We start from the raw sequence: 26,616 nt of genomic DNA, 5'->3' as shown, positions 1-26,616 counted from the left end.
TAGATCTGGTTTCCGACCTATGGGTGGTGGTACCCAGAATAAATGAGTGATTTGAATACCATTCGTGTCAGTCAAGTTCACAGTCGTTTTTTTTCTGAAATCTTTATTTTCGAAGACAATTTTTTTTCAACCTATTTTGCAAATATCATATTTAAAATTAATCTTTGGGCCAATTATTAAAAAATCTTTGTTGAAAAGTGTTCAACTAAAGGATTTTTTTGTTTTGAGGATGATGCAAGCATACAAAGATATTATTCCGAATTCAACCATCTCATCAACTTGAGACAATCCGCAGATAAATACACCCAAAAGGATGAATATGAAGAGCCACTTGATACATCAAAGCCAGCTGGCACGGATATGTAGTTTTGGACCTTAAGATTGATGACAACGGTACAATGTACAATGCTCAACTCTTTGGTGGTCACTACACTGTCAAGCTTGCCGACCAGAAGTCAACCATTATCCCACAACTCAACTGGTGTATGATGGTAAAAGAATCTGATCTCCCAGCTTTAAAGAAAACTAAATAAATAAAAAACAATATTTTGTTCAACAAGATTTGCATTTCCAAAACTTTTATAATTATTTATTTGCTTTATTTTCTACTTTTAGGAAAATTTGTTGGCACCATTTTTGGAATCCAGTTATCATCTGGTAAGATTAAGGTCTTCCACCAACCTTCATCTGCTTTATCTTGTACATTATCAGTTCTTTGAACTTGTGTAAAGATTGATTTTGAATGTACTCTGTTGACACTCTCTGAGTAAAGTGGAACTGTTTTATCAATGAAATAATATTCCCAATTTCTACCATTGGAGGGGGAGTACTGATTGTATCCTTTTCGATTACAAACAGTCGGGGTGCCGGCAATGACAATACTAATATATTTACCAATTTTATTTGGAAGGAAGAAATAGGTAGGTTCGCCCACTGGAATAAAGATGGACGTGATAGATTGTAATCTGTCCCCAGAGAGACAATCTTCCAAGTTACAGGTATTATCATAGTTTATTGCCATTGGGCATTGATCATTTCCATATTTACCTGCCAATTTGGCAAATAGCGGTCTCATATTTTGTGTTTTGTGCCAATACCAATAATCTTTAGTTGGTCCATCATCATCATTATACCAACTATATGATTCACCCAAATGATGGAAATTTTCATAGTTTGGAGTGTAATCAATTGATGTTGCGACCAATATCCTATTATTTAATATTAGTAAATTTCATATATTTTAAAAGAATGTATTTTTTTATTAATACTTACTTTGCTAAATGTTCTTGTGGAATTGAAATTAATTGTCTTTGGTTAATTGAAACATTGTAGTCTACATAGAGAACAGTGACGTATCCACCGGTGTGAATGTTGATTGCAATGCTTTTATATGCCATTGGCATAGGTGGAATCAAAAGGTAGCCGGAATCTTTTGAAATGGTTGGTTCTATTAAAACACCATTGTCATCGAAAAAGTATGGTTTCAATATATTGTAATCTTTTTCATAGCTATCGTATTTATCGGCATCCCACAAATATGGATTTGGGAATTTAGTAGTTTCACCAACATTCATGAAAACCATATTTTCAATATGAGTAATATTGGATTCAAAACCAATGCGCTTAGTTTTTTCAACAAATGTTTTCTTTGATTTCATAGAGGAAACCAATTTGACGACACTATTACTCGATGGAGTCCAATTCACTTTGAAGGTTGGTGTTATGTATTGGAAATCAAATGGCCTGTTTATATTCTGAATATCAAATTGATTGGTTCCAAACTCTTTTCGCAAAGCTTGGAAATCTACAGTTGAAATCGATCCTTTTACATTCACCTCCATTGCCAATTTCACTGGAGTGTTGAACGGTTTAGACTCCGAGGCAAAAGCGCCCATCCATAAAACAAAAGTATTTGACTTTGCCAATGAAAGTCTCGATTGCAAAAGGCCACCTTCCAATTCATAGTATTTCTGTTCTGCAGCATACCAAAGATCAAAAACTCTTTTGCCTTGTGGAGTTTTCCATGTCTTTGGAATGATCTCTGCAATTCTTTTCAATTGTGGATCAATTGGAACTGGTAAATAATCGATCGTATCTGCCCAACCACCAAATGTACTATCTTTTCCTTCAGCAGAGGTACCATAGCTAAAATTTAAATATTAATATTATTGTTGATCACTAAATAAAATATATTTTTGGATACTTACGATCCAGGTGCACCACCTTTAGCAATGATGGATGATTTAGATGTCTTTTGATTATATTCTTCCATTGATTTCTCACTGGTTACAGAATTGTCAGATCCAGAGTACGATGCTTTAACATTGAATTTCGGGGAGGAGACTTTTGCGCTCACTGATTTTGTTGTTTGTTCTGCAATTTCATTTTCTCTCTCTGTAGAAAAATCCTTTTCATTGATTGAAGTGGTATGCTTTAATTGTCCACCAAGTATAGCAGAGTCATAGTAATGCGTACCATATGTTTCTACTCTAAATTAATTAAATATTAATATATGGTTAAAGAATTTAAAATTAATGAGTATAAATACAGTGAAAAGTATTCATCAAATGTAATGGCAGTGGCAATATCTCGGAGGAAATTTAAACTGAATTGAAATTCATTGAGTTTTACACTTGTGATATAACAATCGATGGTTGATTCAATCAATGTTCCTTCTACTTTTGATTCCATTTGCATTGAATTTTGAATGGATCTATCTTTGGAGAATGCAACTGAAACTGATGCTTCAACCGAACCAGCTCCACCATTTAGAGTAGAAGTGGTACTGGCTGTAGATTTCAAAGCCATTTCATTTCTCATTTTTTCTACAGTGGAATGGAATTTAGAGACGACATCAAATGTACATTTCGGAAGTGGAATAACCGATAGCTCTTTTGGAACCTCGTAGAATGTTTGACGGTATTTATCCTCAACGATATTCGATTCCTTTTCATTACAGAATCCGAAATAAAAGATTGGATACGATCGTTGCTCTCCAAAGACAATGTCATAGCCAAAGCTGAAATGTTGATATCCAGGCAATCGCCAAATCATTTGGTTTTGAATCAACAGACCAAGAGTATCCATACTGGTTTCCATTGGAGGAATGGAGCCTTGCTTCATAGTATAAGGAGCACATCTTGGAGTAATATATTTATAGCAATCGTATATACAAGAATTCGGATCGACTTCATCACAGATCCCATTGCCACAAGTGGTTCCATTTTGGGCGTAACCAGTGCCTTTCTTCAAGGAAAAAGGAGTTCCGTAACCACCATTGGAGTCGGAGTCACAATCTTCATTTGGATCATATATTCCATCACCACATATCATGTAGGAATAGAAATTTATATCTTCAAATAGCTTGAAACTGATACCATCTAAGCTATATTTGATTTCCAGATTCCTCTGACCAAATGAAGCTCTAGCAATCACTTCGTAGATGATTTTTATTTTATGAACGTGATCCGATACCAAATATTTGGATACAGTAAGATCCTTATCACCATAAAATAAATTGTTTTGGGAACCATCAAACTCTATGATTGGATTGTTATCCAAGTAGACATAGAGATTGATATTTTCAACTTTGAATTTGAAATGGATATTTCCGTCCCTGGGCACTCTGAAATACGATTCCAATTGACCTTTCATGATATTGTATTCACTGTCTTGGTTCTTGAATGGTGTAAGACGAGCAAATGACAATGGTTCTCGGTGAATTGGCTTCTCTCCACAGTCATTCTTGTTTTTTATTTTACATTGGAATTCCTGATGTAAAAATCCAGAGAAAAAAGTAGATGGACAGTCTTCAGGGCAATTGAAAAAGTCTTCTCTCACCGGATCACATATAGAGTCGTTACAAATACCAAATACACTATATTCCAGTTTGGATTGTATGGAGCATAGTGAGCTCTGTCTCATATTGATGAAAGATGAAGAGGTGTCACATATGGAGAATATATTGGCATCTGGAATAACCTCGTCTTTGGAGAGCACACTCGACCGCTTGTATATAGAAATATCGTTGGTCAGTGAGAAATCGTTTCCATTATATTTCACAATTCTAGAGTTGCCGGTAAATCTAATGTTATCCAACTCAATGACTGCACCATTAGTTGCATAGATTGCAGAGCCATCTTGATAAGCCTTGTTGAAGGTAAAGTTGGAAGATGTAATGATTACCTTGGAATTAGAAACATACAGTGCACCGAAGTCACTAATACTATTTGTAATGAGAACCTTTTCAAAGAATACAGTCGAGTCATCAGAGACATGGATGGCAGCACCCAATGAATTTGAACAATTGGTAAAGATAATATTGTAGAAAGTAACCTCCGATCCCGCCGTAATATTGAAAGCTCTTCCATTTGATTTACAATCAATAGTAACTGGTGCCTTATCATTTGAACTAATAAATAATTAATTTTAAATAAGCAAATAAAAACAAAGATTAAATATTAAGAATACTTACGAAAAAAATAAATTTAGACCAACAATATCAATATCATTTGAAAAGCCTGTATATTTTACATTTGATAGGAGAGGAACAACAGTAAAATCCTTTGGTTTAATGTTTTTTAAATAATCAACTATATCTGATCTGTCTCTATCTATAAAATATAATTTAATTTTAGTCAAAATTTCTAGGTTTACCGCCAAAAATTTTTTTTTAATTTTTAATTTGTTTTTTTTATTATTTATTTTACCTTTAAAAGTTAGTTCATCATTATGATTTCCAATACTTAAACAATATAAACTATCTATGAAAAATAATAATAAAATTATATATAAGAACTTCATTTGCAATTCAAAAAGAAAAAAAGAAATAAATAATTTATCTGTTTATTATAATAATAGGTAAACAATAAAATAAATCATAAATTTATATGACCTTATTTTTTAAGATCAATCAAATTAAACCAATAATATACCCAATAATAAAGATAATCAAAAACTTAAACAGGGAAGATCATCTTTAAAATTGTCAACTATAAATAAATATTTCCCTCATTACGAATGTACACAAATATATATCAATAAGGAAATTACATTCTAAAACATTTATGTGAATATTTTATTTTGTGTCAACCACAAAATTAGGTAGTAATTTTTGTAAAATAGCGATAAAACTACTTCCATGTATGAGATAGATCATCTAAACTGTTTTTTCAATTAGAATTTTATTCTCAAAATGTGATTATTTATCACACATTTATTAATAGTTTAAAGTTTTCTTTAAATGATAAATAAAAATAGAACAGATTAAAATCACCCTCACCATATATTTTTTAACACGAAATCTGGTGATTGTGAACAGTTTCTTACATCAATATCCCACTTTTTTTTTTTTTTGTTTTTACACGATCGACAGTATTTCCAAGACCTATTGAAAAAATAAATTCACAAGGTAATTTTATTAAATTTTAAATTCAACATCATCCTCATTCAAATAATAATCGTTTTAATGAGACCTAAATTCGACTTTATTTAAAAGTTATATAAATGATTTAAAATAGAGGAAAATACAATAATCCTAAACAATGTTAAAATTATTTTATTTATTTATTTTTTTATCTTTTTATATATTAGTTGCAAATGGTAAAGATTTCTGGGTCGACTATTCCTCTCCATTTACCGAATTTTGTGGATCAAAAGATCAGCCATGTCAAGCTCTTCAAAATGTAATTCAAGGTTTATCCAATAGCTCCAAGTCACATACAATATATGTTAGAACCGGTATATATGATGGATACCAAAACAGAGACATTATAATCAATTCTTTAGATTTAAAAATGTAAGATTATTTTATTAAGAATAAAAGTTTTCTTTACTCATTATTTTTTATTTAGAGTTTCTAATGGAGGTTATTCATTAATTGATTGCCAACATATTTCTTTTGGTTTCAAGATTTATAATTCCAAGGTTGAATTATTAAATTTTATTATCACCAATTGTATTGGATCACAAGGATCTGCTTTGAGCAGTTACAATTCCAAGATCAACCAAAAACAAGTAAAGTTGGTAAATAATCTTGCTGATTATGGAGGTGCTTCTTTTTATTCGAAATCAACATTAGTCTGTGTGGAGTGCGAATACTTTGGAAATATTGCTCAAGTCCAAGGTTATGCTATTTATATGGAAGATAGTGATGCCAGATTTATACAATCAACACTAAGATACAACGTTCCAGTGATTCCACCTCAAAAATATACATTCACATATGATATTTATCTTCATAATACTAAAATTATTTTTATTAAATCAAATGTTGATGGTCTAGGTGTTAAATGTATATATTTCAAATTAAATTAAATTCTATTATTTATTAATCAATTTTCTTTTTTTTTTTTTTTTTTTTCTTTTTTTTTTTTAGGTGTCCTTTTTTCAGCTGCATTTTCATCAGTAACTGGTGAAATGACGGGTGACAGATCTTTAGTCAATATTTGTGAAAAAGGATCTGCATTTAGATTTTCTGAAATACCAGTTTTTAACTATGATCTCGTAAAACCAAATCAAATGACTAGTCTCTGTGACAATGATGGATCTTGCAATGGTAGAGAAACATGTTTAAACTGTGCAGATTGCACTAAATGTAGATTCTCTGGTGCTTCATTCTGGTTATACACAACGGGTGCATGTAAGAGTGAAAATGGAAAAGTTGTATCCAATTCCAGTTGTATAGTTGATGGATATCCAATCCCTTTGAGTTCTGTGGGTAAGTCTTTAGATATCAATTCAATCCTAAAGAAATAGCATTAATAATTTTTTTCCAAAAATAATTTAGAGTTGGAAAATCTTTTCACAATTTCATCAAGTCATGGAAATATTACTTCTTATTTTAAAATACAAGCAGATGATACAATCCAATTCAAATTGAAAGGATCAAATCTGGGAGTTTATTTCTATTTAAATAATATCAATATCATAAAATCTCATTATCTTCAATCAAATTTCTCGCATTCAAAGTCTATCAATATTAGAGGTGGAATGACAAACTCTTTAGTTATTTCGATTTTCACTTCTCCTTTGATTTCAAGATCTAGTATTTCTTTGGAGATCACTGACAGATCAGGAACAAAGATCATTCCATTTTATTCACAGAATATTTGTGGTGATGGGGTCAACGATCCGTTAGAGGATTGTGATTTGGATGATATTGGTATCGAGAGTATCAAAGAAGCTAATCCAAAGTGTGGAGATGGTGTTTGTAACGAAGTTCCAGAGTCATGTTTACAAGATTGCTACGATGTCATTGGAAAGAGTTGTGTATCTCAGGTTCAAAACTTTTATGAAGCGGTTCCACAATCTGATACAATTTCGTACTTGATAAACAACAATGTCGATTTCTCGTTGCCAGGTCTTGCTTATTTTGCTCATGGTATCGATTTGATTACCGGTGAAGAACTTCCATCCGTTATCTTTGATATTGGCTATTGTGACAATGTTTCTTACTCCACCATTCAAGATTTCTATAGAGAATCGATTTATAATATTCCACCAGAATATTATGCTGAAATTCTACCAATCTGTTCGTATGACTCCATTGTCTCTTCACACAAATCTTCATCGTCCGTTCAAAATGAACAACTCGATGAGAGTTCAATGTCTGTTTCATTTTCTGCTGGTGTCGATCTTGGAAAGTGGGGTGGATCTGCCGATCTTGCTTATTCAAAATCCAAAAGCACAATGACAGCAAAGAGTCTAGAGACAAAGGAATCAGGCGATACCATTTCAGTCAAAGTTAAATGTATTACATCAACAGTAACAAGAAACTCAATCAGATTCCACAAAAATTTTGTTCGTGATATTGCAAAAGTAAAGAATGTTCAGGAAATGGCAAATTTCATTGAAAAATATGGTGCACTCTATTACACATCTTCATCGCTTGGCGGTTCTTTAGGAGTAATGATTCGGGTAAATTCCAACTCCGTACGAACGCAAAATACTCAGGAAATTAAAGAGAGTGCAGAAATCAGTGCTGGTGCTTCTTTGAAAACTCCGTATGGTGGAGGATCTGAAAAGTATACTGGTTCCGATGATTCCAATATCAAAACAGATGAACAATCTCAATTTGAAGAGAGTACTACAAAGAGTAGAGTGCTTGTTAGAGGTGGTGCACTTGGTTCTTTTGGTCCAGATTATACAGGTAAAACAAAATTTATTATTTCTTTTTTTTATCTTCTGTATTATTAATATTAGTAATGTATTTTTTTAAAGCACCTTCAACATTCTCTGAATGGGCAAAATCAGTTGATCTTAGACCAGTTCCAATTGACTACAAAGTTGGTTTTGTTGGAAATATTATTCCACCATCTTGGAAAGCCTTGGTTGAGCAAACAATTTGTGTTTCTTATATAAATGAAACTGGTAGATGTTTGAGCTACAATGACAACAGAATTTGTAATAGTTCTGAGGTTCTTACTTGTACTGTCAATGCAACTGTATCTTGCACAAATTTCGTAAATACTACATGTGTCAAAAATCAAACGGTGTTGGCATTGGAATCCTATCAAAAACTTTGGGCAAAGGGATATGATCTCTATGTCAAACAGAATTCCAAGGAGAAAGATCCCGAAGTCAAATATTTCTTGGGAGTTCATTTAACGTACAATTTCGATGCTCCAAGCCAACAGGAAATCAATAAAATGAAAAATATTACAATTCAATTCCATGGTGTAGATGGAAGGACTGTTTCCGTCTTGAAAGATGTCAAATTGATAAACAATTGCAATGGAGAGATCAAGTCTTGTCAGCAGAATATTATCAGTGACGACATCTTTGGAAACTTTGAATTGTTCAATATTTCATTCACCTACGAGAATGCATCGAACATTACTGTCAGTCTGAATGTTAGTAGATATTTCAGCGATATCATTATCCACGAATCAACACCATCATACTCCAGAGGCTATCTTTTGAACACAAGCATGGTTCTCCATGAACGATATTTCAATATATCACTGCTAGACATTGTGACAGAATCCTCTGAGAATCCAAATCCAAATCCAGAACCATACTTGAAAGGTCCATTTAGAAATGCTACTCATCTATGGTATTTCCAAAGTAATCTAACTGTTAAACTTGGTCCAAAAACCGGTGCATCTGATAAATCACAAATGAACTACTTCCTTACCAACAAAACAAACCAATTGGTAACAGAGTATTATTATCTACCACCCGATCCAGTTCCTGTTATGTACCCTGAGCCCGGAAAGATGAGAATGTATTTAAACACTATTGATTTCAATCCCAAAGAACAATTTTATGTTATCATGGGTGGTAAACAAGGAGTAAGCTCTTACCCAATGGCTCCTAAATATACGTATCCTGTGACTAAATATCGTCCTGTATTTACGCCGGTTGGTCAACTTCAAGAACTACAATTCACATTCCCCGATGGTAATTACTTCTCTGTGAAGGACCTTGTCTTTGTACTCTGGGTTTGTGACAAAAATAGTGCCGATTGTTCCAGTAATGTAGTTGCATCTGATCAAAAACAAAAAGGATACATCAATTTGGTTCGTGCCGATAATTTCGCGCGACCATGTGCCTACATTGCATCCTTTTCCATATTCCCTGAATCTAAAATTTAACTTTACTTAAAAATAAAAATAATCTAAAACGTTTTATTATTCCATAATATTTGTTTATTTACATGTATGTTAATGAAAGATTTGATTACAGGAAAGACAAAAAAATCCAATTAATTGTTCAAACAAATTTAATATGGAGCACCATGGTTAAGAATGACTGCTTTAACAGAGCAATACTCTTGAATAGCATATTCACTAAGATCCTTTCCGAATCCACTTTGTTTGTATCCTCCGAATGGAATCAAGAAATGAGTGTAGTTATAATCATTAATCCAGACAGTCTATAAATTTTATACATTAATTAATGAATATTAAAAATAGATTTAAGAAAATTGTTTACTTACACCAGCCTTGAGTTTCTTTTCAACTCTATGTGCTTTACTAATGTCTTGAGTCCATAAACCCGCAGCCAAACCATATTGGGTGTTGTTAGCTCTTTGAATAACTTCTTCAACAGTCTATAAATAAAGAGTATTAAATTAATTTAATAAATGGATAGCTATTTGAAATGATAGGTTGATAAAATAATTACCTTGAATTTAAAGATACAAACGACTGGACCAAAGATCTCATCGGTTCCAATGCAAGAGTCGTCACGAAGATCGGCAAAGATGGTTGGTTGAACAAAGTAACCTTTCATTGGTGCTCTGGCACCACCGAGAAGAACCTTGGCACCTTCTTTCTTACCGGTTTCGATAAAGTTGAGGACATTCTTGAGATGTGCCTCACTTGCCAATGGACCTTGATCGATCTGAGTGAATGGATCACCCAATTTCAAGTTCTTGGCGAGTGCAATGAATTTCTCGACAAAGACATCGTAGATTCCCTCCTGTACGTAGAGTCTGGAGCCAGCGCAACAACATTGTCCCATGTTTGGATAGATGGCATCGATCGAGCCTTGCACACAACGTGCCAAGTCGGCGTCGTCAAACACAATGTTTGGCGACTTTCCACCGAGTTCCAGAGTGACCTTTTTCAAGTTGCTGGCACCGGATGCCGCCATGATTTGGCGACCGGCTCTGGTCGATCCGGTGAACGAGATCTTGTCGATGTCGGGATGACGCGAGATAGCCTCACCCACGGTAGGACCCGGTCCATTGACGAGATTGAAGACACCGGCTGGGAATCCCGCTTCAATAACCAAGTCGCACAACGCCAGAGCAGTTAGAGGAGTGATCTCCGATGGCTTGCAGACGACAGTGCAACCGGCTGCCAGAGCTGGACCGAGTTTCCAACAGAGGATTTGCAGTGGGTAGTTCCATGGAATGATGAAACCGGCCACACCAACTGGTTCGTGTCTGGTGTAGGATGTCAAGTGATTGGCGGCCGACTGAATCACCTTTCCGTGAATCTTGTCGGCCCACGCAGCAAAGTAACGAATGGTCTGAGCAGACTCGGCGACATCAGCGTCACGTGCAACAGTATATGGCTTACCAACATCGATTGTCTCTAATTGAGCCAACCAATCTCTGTTCTTATCGATCAAATCGGCAAGCTTATACATCAAACCACCTCTCTCGGTGGCAGACATCTTTGACCATTGTCCATTTTCAAATGCATCTCTAGCAGCTGCAACAGCCTACAAATTTAATAATAAACAATAGTTTGACATTAATATCTATTTATTATTTGATTGTTTGCTTTATATTTATTAAACTAACTTACTAAATCAACATCTGGTTTGTCAGCTTGTGAAATTTGACAGATGACTTCCTCTGTAGTTGGGTTGATAGTGTCAAAATGATTTTTGGTAATTGGATCTACCCATTTGTTGTTAATGAACAACTTTGTATTTGGTAACTTTGGTGTAGTTGTTGGATTCATTATATGAATAATTATTACTGATTAATTTAAATGTGTGTGTTGTTTAATTTTTTTTTTCTTTTGCTATTTTTTTTTTTTGTTTTTCATGAAATTAATTAATTAAAAATTGCAAACAAATAATCTGATGTGAAGTTCAGACAGCTTTAGAAGGTAATAAATCTAGATAGTTTATTTTTTAAAATTAAATAAAGATATTTAATATTAAAATTGAACAGAAAACAACAATAAATGATGGTAATAAAAAGATTGAATTGTTTTTGTCATTAGTGTTTGTTGTCGTTGTTGCTGCTGTTGTTTCTTTGGCTACATGAGAACTGTCTTCAGGATTTACAGGTGTTTTTGTAACTGTATTGTTGTTTGGATTTGTTGAGCAAGGTAGATATTCTTGTGAGTATAGCGAAATGACATAGGTGACAGAAGAAGCAGAACTACCTGCTGTGTCACTCTTGATTGTCAGGTCGATATTCTTGGTGTTGCAATCGATCGATTTGTTCAGTGGTGTCAAACCATAGTAGTATACAACTGGCAGACTATCTTGGCCAGTCCAAACAAACATTGATTTCTGATTCTTTTGATCGGTGGAGTGAATAGAGAGTACAGTTGTATAGGATTGATCCTTAGAAGTCTCATAGATTATTCTGAAGCTTTCATTCTTATCTTTATCGATGGTCGCGGTGTAACTGAATTGATCGCCTATCTCAATCGACTTGAGAGGCATCCATACTCCAGTATCATTACTGACCAAACTAATTTTACAATAGACATGTTGACAGAAAATAAAAATTAAAAAGATTATAATTTTAATATTGCACTTCATTTTTTTTTTTTAGAAAAAAGAAAAAGAAAATATATATTATAGATTTAATGTTTGTTTAAAACAACAAAATAGAATCAAATCAATAATAACTGTTAAATATTGTTATTTATATAATTAAATCGATTTCAAATTTATTTTTAAATAAAATTTGTAATTATTTAAAAATAAAATTAAACTTATTCCAAATATAGGGAATTTGTTATATCATATCATTTTTTAAGGATCATACCACACTAATCTCTTTTTTTAATTTAAAAGTGTGTTTCGTTATAACTTTTAATGATCATTTATCAAAACAACACTTATTTGTTTTTCACATTTGTTCCCTCATGATATAGTTTCAATATCATTATTCCCCACGAACAAAACACACTTCTAATTATTTCCTGAGTATCTATTTCAAATAACAAAGAAGATGATAATGAACATACATTAAATATGTGGTGTGTTTGATCAATCAAAGTTATAACTTTGTTATTTATAAATTAGAAAAAGTAAAATGAAAAGTTTGGAAATCAATAAAAACAAAAATATTTAATAACAGATTGAAAAAAAAAAACAATTTCTAAGAAATTAATTTAAAAAGCGGGAAAATGAATTTAGATTTGATTTTCTACATACATTTTAATAGATTATTATTTTTCACAGATTCATACACAAAGAAATATATTTAATGTCAAATCAGAGTAGCGGAGGAAGCAGTAGTAACGCCGGTATTAATAAACAATATGTATCGCCTTACAAAGACAATAGTGTAAATTCTTTAGCGCAAAGAGAAAATGAATCGATTTCACCACCACCATCGCAACGGAGTGCAACTGTAACTTCAAACAAGAAACAAAAGATAACCAATACAAATAGTTTAACATCTAATGATAATAATAATAGTAATAATAATAATAATAATAATGAAAATGATAACATTAGTAACAAACATCCAAATTCATATTCTGTAAATCAACATCAACATCAACATCAACATCAACATCAACATCAACATCAACAACAAACTCTTAAAGATTTCAAACCATTAGATATAAATAGAACATCTCTTTTAATAAAGTTATTGGATCCTCTACATGTACAAATTGGTAATTATATTTATGGTATGTTAATACAAAGAAGATGGTTAGAGAAACACTGCTTCACTTTAATGATTAAACTAACAATTGGTTTTTTTTATGTTCATTTAGTACCTGATCCACCACAGTTTAAGAAATCATTACAAAAAGATTTAATGTCATTAAATGAAGCAAAGAGAAATCAATTCGTAGAGGAGCTAGACAAATATTTATTATCAGATGAAATAGCGTTGAGGATATCTCTTTCACCGGTGTCATCATCACTCAGTGACAGATCAACGCATTTCTCTGATAGTTTCATCAAAATACTCCTATCAGTGCCATGTCTACAATCAAAAGTAATCGATAAAATATTAGAGAAATCAATGGACTATATTAGTATAATGGAGTAAGTAGTTGTTTTGATAATAATGAATGAATGATGATAACTAATTAACCAAAACATAATCAAAAAGTGATGGAATGACATTTAACTATTCGAAACAGATCTATTCACAATTGAGATGGATGGAGAACATTCAGTATAAAGAGATCACAGATAGGTTGGTACAGCACTTGGAGATTCTTCAGTGTAATCCGTTGTTGAAGAAAGATTTAATCAGTTTCATACCGGAGATTATCGATGACTCTGGTCATGCTATCATGGTGGAAACACTACTGGCCATCATAGAGGAAGACAGTTCCTACACAGTCGCTGTTCTCGACACCCTCGGTAGTCTTACACTGAGTCAATCTCTGAAATCAAAAGCAAGAGACAAGATCTTTACATGTCTTAATTCAGCATCACTCGAAGAACTACCTGTCATCATCAATTCGCTATTACAATCCAATTCACCAAAAGAATCATCTGATGTATGTTTAAACTTAATAATATTGAAATATCATATCATTTTTATTAATAGTTTGTTTGTTATCATTTTCTAGACAATAAAAAGATTAAGAAGTAATTTGAATTTTCCACCTAGATATATTTATGGATCTGGAAGTGGTGGTACTTTGACACAGTTTAATGAGAAGAAACAAAAGGATCAACAGAACGCAGGTGAATCTTTGGTGGTCTATTCATTAAAGACGAATTTCAGATTCAAGAAAGATCTATGTGTTGCTTTTCTAAAAGAGATCAATTCAATTAATGAAGCTGTAAGTTCTTTAAGTTCGAATAGTAAGATAAGTTAAACTAACTGTTATATTTATTTTTTTAGAAATATCAAATTATAGATATGTGGATATTGTTTATTATCTATTCATTTTGGAATTCACCAAAAGATATTGAATCGCTGATAAAGAAGAAGATTGCCAATTCACTGTTTACAAAGAGTCTGTTGATTTCCAGTATATCGCATCATGCTGTCGCTCTCAAGGATTATTTCAAATCGTTTCTCTCGTTGTGTGACTGTCTGCTGAGAACGTTCGATCCGAGAATCCGATCGTTCGGTGTCACTTTCTATGTGACGTTGTTCAAGACATTCACAGAACGTTACTATCAGCAGGATATCATTGAATCACTCACCACTCATATCGGTAGTGGCAACGGTTCAGAGGTGGACGAAGCATTGGAAGTTCTCAATATAATTGCGTATCAGAATGTCGAAAACCTCTTACCCTACACCACCTATATCAAAGGTATACTCGATCACATTGATTCTTTGAATGAGAATCAAATCAGACAGTTGTTCCAGGTGTTTGGTCAACTTAGTTATATTACAAAGATTGAAAATGCGCCAGGTTCTTCTAGTTCCTCTGTGTTGGTCTATACTCTTCGACCAAACGATCTAATTTCCAGTGACTTGGAGATCTTCTCGAGAAAACAAATCACAAATACTCTGACAAAGTATAAAAAGATTGGTATCATTGCAATTTGTTCACAGGTTCAGCGATTGGCAACGATGCCAACTTCCTATGAAGCGAAAATTCTCGAGAAACACCCACAGGAAAAAGAAAAGCTATTGGAAATACCTGACGAGTTGTTTAGATTGGTCATTCAGCTGCTAGAGACAATGTTGACAAACTGTAGAACATCACAAGTAGCAAAGGCATATCTGTACGACGAGATTGTGAATATCTATAATTCGAAAAAGTCGACGTTCAGCATGAAGGTTGTCAATTGGGTGGCAGACCGTCTCGAAACCGACCTCAGAGAATCGTTCCTACAGGATCACATGTCGCGAGATTCCGATGAGCTGTGGTTCAACGATGAGAACGAATCGATCGCCGTCATTATCTATCCGAATTTGGTGGAGGGTGGTGTTCATCGTGAGAAACTGATATGTCTGTCTTCGCACTTTCGATTGCTACAGACATTCATTCGTGCATCGACAGGAACACTCGATCAAATTGAAACACTGTTGATATCACCGATCGATATGTTTGGTCTGGATGTGTTTGATTCGTTCCAATCGACAAAGGATAAGGATACCTATGCGCTCTCGTTGTTCTACGCAATCAATTGGGTGCGTGAACTCCTGAATGCTTTCGCTACACAGAGTTCAAACCACGTCAAGCTCGCCAAGAAAATAGAGAATCTCATCGATTTGGAAACAAAATTCAACAAAGTACTCTCACATTGCTACGCTTTTGTCGTTCCCTATGGAATCTTTAATTCCGACCAGCGCAAGAAGTTCTCGATCGATCTCACCAAATCGAAACAAAAAAAGAAGGAGATGCAAATTCATGGTGAGGAGTCAATCGATGAATTCTTCCCATTCTCCAAGTTGGTCAAGCCGTATTTCCGTCAATTGGATTTGAAAGCACTCTCTGTTTTGCAAATGTATTGTAAAGCTGAACAGAGTGATGGTGTTAGTGCAGGAAGTTCATCTTCACAGGTGCTGATTGATCTCGATCCCAAAGGTTTACACTATCTCCTGGATGATTTGTATGCCAAGCTGCTGGTGTTGACAACCCCCGAGAAAACCAATCCAATGTTGTTGGCCAATCCAAACTTGTTGGCTGGATCTGCACCGAAACAGCATCTCTCATTTACCTTGATTGAAATGATCACTCAGTTGAATGGAGTATTCCCTGCATTCTGTATTTATCTAGAGAGAATTGTACAGCAACTACCCGCTCTACATGAAAGCATCACCAGATTGACAGAGGAAATCACCGTACTGAAATCGCAAATCAAACAAACGAAACCAAAGGACGATGAAGATGAAGAGAAAAACAAAGCACTCGCCGAACTCCAAGAGAATCTAGCGGAAGTTGAAGCCAAAGCAAATCCACTACTTCAAACTCAGTCATACTTGACCTCTTGTTCGCATTTGATATTCAAATCATTCGAACAAATATTCACCTATGGTGATTTATTCTCTGATTCCTATGGTAAATCATTCCAAGTACGTAATATTTATAACTTTCATTTTTTCATTTATTCTAAATTAACATTTTATTGTTTGTTTTTAATATAGGATTTAATTACAAGTATAATTGATAAACAAATTAGTTCACATAAAGGACAGTCTATTAGTTCACAATTGACTTCACTCTTCAACTATTTCAGTTCATTCTGGCCCAAGTTTATCAATAACAACCTCTTCAAGCCGTGTCTCAGCTTGCTCCAACTCCTTACATCGATCTATGAGAATCCACTTTTCGGAAAGAAAGAATCACCTGATATCAAAAAGACAATCAGTGATTATGCTTACAAAGCATTACGAACTAATTGGTCATATAAAATAAGTGTAAAGTATTAATTTTTTTAATTACTATTCTTATTTATAACTAACAATATCTATAAATTTACTATAGTCTGTTTCAATAAGTTATCTTATTAAAGCATATATTCATTTCCATGATGACCAATTGGGGGTGATCGATAAACTGACAGAGACATTGCAAAATTTCTTGAATGTTGATAAGTCAACGAAGAAGAAGAAGAACGACGAAGACGAGGATATGGATCAGAGTGATGAAAACGATCAAATCTTACCAGTGCTTCATACTCATTCGGCGTTGGTGTTCTTCAAGACTTTGTTTTCACTGTTGATCGTAGTGTTTGAAAAACAAAACTTTTCAAACCCCGCCGATATGGATGCAACAATCGATCGCTTGAAATATTTCACTAGAATATTCAAAGCCTTGGTTGATTTCACAAAGCATAAAAAGAGTCATTATCTTGTTGAAACCTTAAGGTAATATAATATTTGGTTTACCAACCATCAACTGTTTTTAATAACTAACATAATTTAACAATTAATTTAGATATGGAAAGAACTTTGTTACTTCATACACAAAAGCTATCGTTCCAATTTTGAAACCTCTATTGAAATACAACATGTATGACACTATTGAAAATGCTATTTCACAATTCCAAGGTAGTTGTAGAATTTTACAGGTACGATAATTATTATATTATTTGTTTAAACAAAAAGATAATTAATTATTTATGTTATTATAAATGATTAATATTAAATAGCACATTTGTACTTATGGAAAGAAACAAAAAGATACATCACTCACTAAACTCATTCCACAAGTTAAAAAATGTGTCGAGACATTCTTGGTGGAGGTCAAGTTGGTTCTGACTGCTATGAATTGTTTGGGTGCTTTCTCTACTGCCTCTCTGAAAAAGAAAACACTACAGGGTGTTGTGATCAATGAAGATATCGATACAGAAGATGAGATCGATGAATCAGAAGAAGAGAAGAAGAAGAAGAAGAAAAAGACAAAGAAATCGGAAGAATCAAAGAAAGTGTCGAAATCAAAATCAAAGAAAGACAAGAAATCATCATCGTCATCAAAGAAGAGTTCAAAGGATAAGGATAAAAAGAAGAAAAAGAGTAAGAAGAAATCAAAAAAATCAATCAGTAGCAGTGAAGATGAAGAGAGTCAAGATGAGGATGAAGAGATGGAAGAATTGGAAGAGGAGCAGGAAGAAGAAGAAGAAAGAGTATCTAGTGAGATTGAACAAAGTGAAGGTGAACCATCGTCCGATGATAATGGTAGACATAGATATAGTAGCGATGAGAAAGATTCACCAGGATTGTTGTCGAATGAAGATGACTCTGATGAACCAAAAGTCAACAGGACAAGAATTGCTCAGAAATCAATTAGACATAATAGCAACAACAACAGCCGCATAGTATTAGAATCTAGTGACGAGGAGGAGCAAGAAGAAGAAGAAGAAGACTCAAAGAGCGATATGGAGGAAGAAGCTGAAGAGGGAGACCCTGAGGAATCTGGCGAAGCAGAGTCAGAGGGTGAGGGTGATAGTCTACATTCTGATGACAATGACGAATTTGGAAATTTAGAATTTGATGAGCAAGACGATGATTAATCTTTTAATAAAATCAATCCTTTCACTAAAACTAAATTTGTTTGAACTATTTACAGATCTTTAAATGTTGGCTTAAAAATTTAACTTTTTCCGATTTTTCTTAATGCTTTTGATATGGTTTAAAGATCTTTGAAAATCTCTTATAGTAACCCAAAATTAAATAAAAACAAATCACGATATGTGACCCATTTCAAAAATTGAAATGTTCATACAAAAAAACTTGTGGAGAGAGCACAAATGAGGCATACAATTTTTTTTTAGTTTTTTTTTTACAATTCAACCCATTTTTTTGCAGTCCGATACTGAAAAAGAAGACATTCACAAACAAAACGGTGGGTTTTAAAATTTCTGATTATTCAATTTTAAAATAGAGTTGTAAGTGTCTGGCCCAGTAAAAAACATGCTACTTTAGTCTTTAAAATGTTTACGATTATGTAAAAACATAGTGAAAGTACATTTATAAATCTGTACAGATTTAAATTATTTATTTATTTTTTTAAACAATTATAAATGACACATTTAGGTTTTAGTTTTATATATTTATCTATTTCTATTTTATATATTATAAATGTATCAATTGTACATAGCCAAGATCCAAGTGTGGTTGTTGCAGGTCAAACTAGTGCGATTTGTTATTACACTCGCACTTTAAATGACGATCCAATTCTATTCCCGAATCAACCTGGAATGTCAATGTTCCACGATTTCTTTGGTAATTTCGCTGCCAATGGTCGTACTACCATAGATTCAATCTATAAGTATCCAGAAAACAATTGCAATATCTATGTCGATGGAAGCTCCTATTGGGCACCTACCCTTAAACAGCACGGCCAAGTCATTAAACCTTTTGATCAGAAGACTTATTACCAAGTATGGAATACCTCTGTACACCCTGTACATCCAATGCCAAAGGGTCTTCAATTGATAGCTGGTAAAGTATAAAATAAATATTCTATCTTATATCTACTTTTTAATTAATTAAATACATTCATCTTTTCTAGGAAATCCATTGTCAACCATTCCTTCACCAAATATTCTAAACTTTTTCTGTAAAGGAAGTGGTTATAGTACTAAAAAGATTGATTGGTGTCCAGCTGCGTATGATGATGAAACCGGAAAGACTCATGTACGTTTCAATATTGGTGGAATCTTGTTCCCAGATTGTTGGGATGGAATCAACATTCGTCCAAATTTTACCTACAAAAACGCTGTGTACTCTGATAGCTATGGTCAATGCCCACAAAACTATCCTTTCCGTATACCCCGTTTAAATATCAATATTGGCTATGTTATGCTCGACGCTAATCTGACGGATGTAGTTCTCTCTTTAAATCCAATCCACAATGCCAACGGTACTCTCACATGGCCATGGGCAAACGTCTACTCGGCACACGCCGACTTTTACAATGGTTGGCCAGAGATGTCGATGAAATACATGACCGAAGAATGTTTCAACAAAGCCGTTGATTGTGATCACAACATTCCAAGAACCTACTCGGTTTCCACCGACAACTATGCAGCTGTCACACTACCAAACAACTCAACTATTAAAGTGACCAACTCACTCTGGTTGGATCTCAACACCACATCGATACCATTCTTTAGAATTCCACTTCCAAAAGATGCTGCCGATTCCTATTGGCAAGAAGCTTTGATGTATTACTGGGGTCAAGATAATAATATTACCTCTCAACACACGATGGTTTATGGATACTTGATCTCGGCCGATGTCTACAATAGCAAGACACCGAGTTGTCCAACAACCGGACCGAATATACCAATGTGGATCGGTGTTAACAATTTGACCTATATGACAATGGATATGACTACACTTGCAAATAAATCACTTGCCGATGGTGTTACCGATATCTATCTGTGTATTCGACCAGGTACCCCGGGTCATTCCTATTCGTTCCAATCTGGTCGTGGACCATGGTACCCAATTTTGAAGTTCAAAAACCCAGATGCACCACCAGGAGTTGACCAGACTACAACAACATTTACATCGACCGTAGTCACTTCGAATCCAACATCTGGTGTAACAACAGGAGCATCTACAGGTTCAACTGCCAACCCAACATCAGAATCGACAACTGGTATAAGCAATGGATTCAAATTGAATTCAAATATTTTCATTACTCTTGTTATTTTATCTTGTATTCTATTCTATTTCATATAAGTTTGTTTACATCTAAACTAAACTTTGTAGTATCACTATCTCTTTTTGTATTTATTTTAATAAAAAAATTAAATTAAAATGGTAGAATGAGCTTTTAATTGAATGTTGACAAATATCAAAAAAATGACACTGGATTAATATTTTCTATAAAAATTCATATGAATCAACTCCTAGGGTCTGAAAAGATGATGGAGCAATTCAATAGTAGGATATGGGACCTTCCATAAATATTGAGTAATTGCAAGCTGGCTTTCCAAAGTATCTCGATCATATGGAAGTGCTTGGATAACCTGGTTACAAGATTTCGATAAATCTATGTGAGGATTGAATCGATTGCTGGGTTGTTTTGGTTACTAGGAATATACATTGTTGATTCAGTACCCCATGCCCATTCATCATGACTTTGAAAGATCCTTTTTTGAGGATTTGAAGAACATATGCTTTAAACAATTTTCCAAGAATCTGGGAACGTTGCAATGATGGATCTTTAAACATTGTGACAAGAGAAGATGCGTACTGGGTTGACAAAGCAATCATGACTTGATTCGCAATATATGAAGATCCAAAATTTTTATTTTTCAATATTATATATTATTATCTGAAAAGCTTGGTATACCTCCAATTCGAACTTTCTTTAAGACATTGTTGTTTATTAACTAATCAAAAACATAATTCTTTGTTTCTAGTTGTTGATAAGATCGTTACTACCAAACATGGCATCAATATCGGTCTTAAAAAGACTAAATTTTTATTTTTGATTTTTCTCAAAAAATTCTACAAAAACAAAGGAATAAAAACTAATAAACTTCTATTCATTTTCTTCTACAGAAAGATATTCTCTCCTTATAATTTTGAGATAATGAATAATAATCTATTTAAATTAATTATTAACAATAGTTATATCAGAAAAATTATATTTAATAATGTTAGTTTGATTCATAGTATTTTTGAAGAACCAGCATTGAAATGGTCAGAATTGATTAAAAGTGAATATCATTTGGCTTATTATGGATATATAGATACATTAAAGACATTGAAAATCGAAAAAAAGAATAAGAAGTTCAATAATAGATTAGCTAGAGAAAAATTGCACCCAATTCAAGTTTTAGATTATGTTCATACTCTACCAAATGTTGCTGCAAAACAAGGTAATCAACAATTGCTCGAGTATCTCTTGGAAGCCGGTGAGTTCTTCAATGGTGAAGAGTTATCGTTGGCAGTAAAGAATAATCATTACCATTTAATCAGTTTTCTACTCGAGAAATTCGGACAGAATCAAAACTTGGATAGTGCTCTCTGTGAATATGCTGAACAAGGTCATTTCGAGCTGTTCAAACAAATCTACAAATACTGTACCGATGACAACGAATGGAGTGAAATAATTGATGTTGCATTCAGGCATCGTCAACTGGAAATTGGAGAATGGCTGTATAGAGAGAGAGGTCTTGCTTGTAAACCTGAAACTGCAACGGAACTTCTTTCATTTGGAGATAGAGATCTCATCGATTGGATGATTAACAACAAATTTAAATTCAGTAAAGATGTTCTCAATGAAGTAATAAAGATGGGTGACGTTCAACTGTTTGGTCGTCTGTATAGTCAAAATCTATACTATCTAAATAATGATCGTGCAATTAAAACTGCAATTCAACATAATCAAATGGAAATGTTGAATCATTTGATTTTCACTAGAAGATTAAAGTATAATTCGAGTAATCTGGCAGGAATCGGAGCACATGGTAATCTGGAAATGATGAAGCGAATCGGTGGATCTAAACTTCAGTTTTTTGGCAAATCTGCATTCTCTGCAGCTGCAGAAAACAACCTCGTCGATATCATAGATCATATGCACGACATTGACTTGAGAATCAGCTGTAAAATATCATCTTTGAAAACTATTGTTGAACGAGGAAACTTAGATATGTTGAAGCATCTTCATTTGACACAACCAACTACTTTCAGAACGGAACTTATCACTAAAGCAGCGGAATTCGATCATATCGATATTCTCGAATATTTGATATTGGAATTAGATATAGTTCCTACAACCGATGGCATTGAAGCTGCGGCTGCCAAAGGAAATATCAAATCAATAGAATTCATATATAACAACACTTCAGTCAAACCAAATGTAAAAGCACTCGAAAAAGCAATCACCAATAATCATTATAGTGTAGTGAAATGGATTGGCATCAATGAACCAAATCTTCTACAAAGATTCTTAACGTTTAGTATTTCCAAACAATTCGATATCAGAATATTTAAGATTCTCAGAAATGGAGGTTCTACATTTGTTTGTCACGATCATATAGTGAACGCTCTCAAGTATGGTAGATTCGATATTGTCGAGCTTTTAATGGATATCGGTAGTTTTCTATCGGATGAATTAATGTTGTCATCGATAAAGAAACCGGTTTTCACCAGGCATGACATTCCATTCAAGTCTATCAGATACTTTTTCACCAAATATGGAGAAATCAATAACACTGATAACATAATTTTACAAAATTTTAGTACTACCGATTTAGAGCATGCTCATTTCATATTTGAAAGATTGGATGATCGACAATGGAGTAGATTTTTACTACCACTAATGAAAACTTCGCTTGGTTTCACTCGCTATCTACTGGAATATCGCCAAAAACCAATACTACCTAATTTTTGTTATCTTAACAATGATATGGTAATGATAAGGTATTTTCATTATCATGGTTTGTTAGATCCTAACTACATAATGAAAATTGCCAATGTTGGTAATTATAAGAATTTTATAAGATTCCTTCGCCAAAATAATATTCCAATAGAAACATAATGGAGTCAACAAACGAATGAAAATTCACAACCATAATCACATAAAAATAAAAAAAGTAATGATAAAATAATATATATGTTGGTGGAGTAAATGGCTATTGATCATTATTATTATTTATTATCTCTTTTTCTTTAGATTTTAAAGAATTTTCTTTTAATAAAACATATTTGTTAAACTCTTCTTTGAATGGAATTGGTGGATCCACAAACAAACTGTATTTGTCAGGTGTTTGAACATGTTCAAACTCAACTCTAAAGAAAATAAACTGAGTTGCCCAAACCACTTCTCCCATTGAGTAGAAGAATAAAAATATAGGTGCATCCAATCTATGTGAAGTACTGTTTCTAACCAAGAATACAAATAACCAAGCATATCTAAGAATAAAATCATAAACAATTGCCATATAATAAATCTTTAAAATATAGTGTTAATAATAAATAATTACAAAATATGTAGTTTTTTTTTTTTCTTCTTACCCATTTCCTTTTGAAATGTAAATTTGTTCTCAAAGGATAAGCTTTATTGGTATGAAAATCACAAAAGAATCCCCAATCTACAGTCATGTCTGCGGCCCATTTATAGAAACTACCAATGATATTGACTGCAAACCAAATTCCTCTAATTACATTCCAAGTAGTATCATCTAAAATTAAAAAAATTAATTGTTAATAATAAATAAGAATAAATATAATTATAAATAGTTACGTTTAATTCTTAAAGCAAAATAATTTAAAACTAAGATTATAATTGAGAATATTGATCTTATTGCACTGGTGATGTGTGGAAAAAAACATTTGGTTTCATAGTATCTTCTGAAACATTGCATTATACGAAAGTAAAATGGAATGGCATTCAACAATGGTAAAGCCCAGAAAGTTGACTCTTTACAGAAATCAATTTCATCTGGTAACAATGAACTGTAGTTGAAAATACACACCATTGATTGAATATTGAAAAAGAACTCTGCCAAAGTGAGCAGTTGAACAGACATGAAGAAATCTGCAAAGGTAACAGGAACAAAGGGTGCTCGTAGTACCATTGAAATTCTTTTAATCACCCAAAACCTTGTTTTGTGTGCTAAAATTGGGAGTGGATTGAATACAACTAATATTGAAATGAATAAAAACAAAATTGGATAAACCAATGATGGAAAACTCTTTGTTCTATAATAAAAAAAATTTAAAGTTAATATTTATGTTTTAATTAATTAATTAAATATTAATAAAAACTTACTTTATCATTGTATGATCAGTTGTACTTTCTATATACATAAAGAAACATAATAACCAAAGTAAAATAAAAGCTAAACCGATCTGGAATTAAAAGGAAATAAATAATTTAGAATTTAAATTTTTTTAAAGTTGATAGGATATTATTTTACCTGGAAATGTTTTAATGATGATCTGGAGTACTTTGGTTTCAAATTGAATATGAATACATAATTGATACCGGTCAATTCCCAAATAAATGATTGTAGAGAAAAGAAGGTACCAAGCATGATGGGAAGCAATGAGATTCTAAATAATAACCAAGCCAAAGGTGCATTTGCCGGTGGATCATTCTTTGGATAGTAAAGATTGTAGGAATACACTATCAACGCAAAGAATAAAAGACAAAGTCCAAGGAGTATACCGACAGAGAAAACTAATTTTCTGTTATTTCCAGGTGTTGGACTCTTCATTGCCTTCTTTGCTTTCTTCACATCCTTTCCAGTGAAGTGCTTTGCATATTTAATTTTGATATCCGAAATACACAAAGCCAATTCATCTCCAGAATAAAAAGATTTCTTTTCTATATATTCTTTACATCTATCTGCAACTAATGGATTAAACTATTTGTTTACAATAAAGAAAAAGATTTAGTTTATAATCTTAAAATTAAAAATAGTTCAATTACCTTTGTATATTTTAATAAAATCTTGTCAAATCCAAGTTTGTTGGTTTCTCTAAAAGTAGATAGCAATGAAAGACAATAATGATTATCTTTGTAACCACTTTTTATGAATTTCAAATTACTTTTCGTTGCAAATTCCCAATTTGATTTCTATAATATAAAAAAAAACAATCAATTAAATAAAAAATTTAAAAATCTAATCTCCTTTTTTTAACTTACAATAAAAGATATTAAATTAAATAACTCTATGGATTTGTTTTTAAATTTTTCTAATCTTGATTCATAGAAAATTTGAATCTTATCAATTTCTCTAGTGATCGCACTCTGGAAATTGATACTTTCATCATCTTCCATTGTCAATGAAATTTCTTGAAAAAGTGAAGATTTTGATTTTTGATGGGGGTGTGAATTTTGACCATCTAACAGAGGTGGGGTTATAAAAATATCGTTGGAAGAGGAATATGTCGATGCAGAACTACAAGTTTGTGAAGATGATGAGGTTTGTAATGAATTATTATTATTATTATTATTGTTAGGTTGTATTGAATTATTAGGTGAAGATTCTGTTTTATTTGATTGTTTAATAAGTGATGGTGATGGTGTAACCATTGGTAAGACATTTGGACGAATAATACTATCAATGAAATCACTATCCAAAGGAGGAATACTATGATGATTCTCTGATTCGCAATAGTTTGAATCGCTACCAAATATTTCCATTTCAACACAAGTTGAATCAGAGTCTGAAGATTTATCTGGATTCGATTGTATTTGATTGAGTTTATCTATTATTATGGTTGGAATTTCATCAGTAGATAGTTGGAGTGGTGAAAATACTTCTGTAAGAGTAGAACTATCTTCCCTTTCATCTTTGTTGATCAGAGTTGTTCTCGATCCATATATACTCTGTGAAGCATCCAATTGATACAATGAACTACTTGACTGACCAAGATAAGGTCTATCATCATTCGATAAAATCGTTGAATTCTTCCAATTCTCCAGTTTCATAAACGATTTTAAATATTCATAATCAATGTATCTATCTTCCCAATGACTTATTATATTACTGGATAATGTTTTTTTGAATTTCATTTTCCAAAAATAAAAATAAAAAAATGAACAGATGAATATAAAAAAA

The 26,616-nt window shown here is 32.8% G+C and overlaps 7 protein-coding genes across 7 annotated transcripts; 3 read left to right on the top strand and 4 right to left on the bottom strand.

The window, feature by feature from the left end:
- Positions 1-251: 251 nt before the first annotated feature.
- PPL_10532 (uncharacterized protein) lies at positions 252-5,215 on the bottom strand (the record flags this gene model as incomplete). Its single annotated transcript, XM_020581303.1, has 10 exons — positions 252-427; positions 682-777; positions 895-1,208; positions 1,273-2,145; positions 2,208-2,489; positions 2,549-4,411; positions 4,475-4,613; positions 4,710-4,763; positions 4,959-4,991; positions 5,212-5,215. 10 exons carry the CDS (start codon positions 5,213-5,215, stop codon positions 252-254), a joined length of 3,834 nt encoding a protein of 1,277 aa, XP_020428090.1.
- Positions 5,216-5,543: 328 nt separating this feature from the next.
- Positions 5,544-9,596, top strand: PPL_10531 (uncharacterized protein; the record flags this gene model as incomplete). The annotated part of the gene is made up of 5 exons (XM_020581302.1): positions 5,544-5,797; positions 5,853-6,292; positions 6,377-6,718; positions 6,788-8,149; positions 8,221-9,596. 5 exons carry the CDS (start codon positions 5,544-5,546, stop codon positions 9,594-9,596), a joined length of 3,774 nt encoding a protein of 1,257 aa, XP_020428089.1.
- A 128-nt stretch (positions 9,597-9,724) lies between these two features.
- On the bottom strand, positions 9,725-11,420 carry PPL_10530 (aldehyde dehydrogenase family protein; the record flags this gene model as incomplete). The annotated part of the gene is made up of 4 exons (XM_020581301.1): positions 9,725-9,877; positions 9,941-10,054; positions 10,129-11,175; positions 11,262-11,420. The coding sequence occupies 4 exons, from the start codon at positions 11,418-11,420 to the stop codon at positions 9,725-9,727; spliced, it is 1,473 nt and encodes a 490-aa protein (XP_020428088.1).
- Positions 11,421-11,601: 181 nt separating this feature from the next.
- PPL_10529 (uncharacterized protein) lies at positions 11,602-12,237 on the bottom strand (the record flags this gene model as incomplete). Its single annotated transcript, XM_020581300.1, has 1 exon — positions 11,602-12,237. The coding sequence occupies one exon, from the start codon at positions 12,235-12,237 to the stop codon at positions 11,602-11,604; it is 636 nt and encodes a 211-aa protein (XP_020428087.1).
- A 673-nt stretch (positions 12,238-12,910) lies between these two features.
- Positions 12,911-18,594, top strand: PPL_10528 (fanconi anemia group D2 protein; the record flags this gene model as incomplete). Its single annotated transcript, XM_020581299.1, has 8 exons — positions 12,911-13,707; positions 13,922-14,171; positions 14,244-14,459; positions 14,522-16,654; positions 16,727-16,999; positions 17,067-17,449; positions 17,520-17,652; positions 17,734-18,594. 8 exons carry the CDS (start codon positions 12,911-12,913, stop codon positions 18,592-18,594), a joined length of 5,046 nt encoding a protein of 1,681 aa, XP_020428086.1.
- Positions 18,595-19,104: 510 nt separating this feature from the next.
- Positions 19,105-23,605, top strand: PPL_10527 (putative periplasmic or exported protein; the record flags this gene model as incomplete). The annotated part of the gene is made up of 4 exons (XM_020581298.1): positions 19,105-19,525; positions 19,596-20,690; positions 21,460-23,467; positions 23,578-23,605. 4 exons carry the CDS (start codon positions 19,105-19,107, stop codon positions 23,603-23,605), a joined length of 3,552 nt encoding a protein of 1,183 aa, XP_020428085.1.
- A 74-nt stretch (positions 23,606-23,679) lies between these two features.
- On the bottom strand, positions 23,680-26,570 carry PPL_10526 (SPX domain-containing protein; the record flags this gene model as incomplete). The annotated part of the gene is made up of 7 exons (XM_020581297.1): positions 23,680-23,997; positions 24,062-24,228; positions 24,291-24,748; positions 24,819-24,898; positions 24,967-25,416; positions 25,482-25,628; positions 25,698-26,570. The coding sequence occupies 7 exons, from the start codon at positions 26,568-26,570 to the stop codon at positions 23,680-23,682; spliced, it is 2,493 nt and encodes an 830-aa protein (XP_020428084.1).
- Between the last annotated feature and the right edge of the window lie 46 nt (positions 26,571-26,616).

Source organism: Heterostelium album (assembly GCF_000004825.1).
Source record: "Heterostelium album PN500 unplaced genomic scaffold PPL_scaffold14, whole genome shotgun sequence".
Taxonomy (NCBI): Eukaryota; Evosea; class Eumycetozoa; order Acytosteliales; family Acytosteliaceae; genus Heterostelium; species Heterostelium album.
The sequence above is the reverse complement of the archived record's forward strand: the minus strand, read 5'-3'. Positions and strand labels throughout refer to the sequence as shown.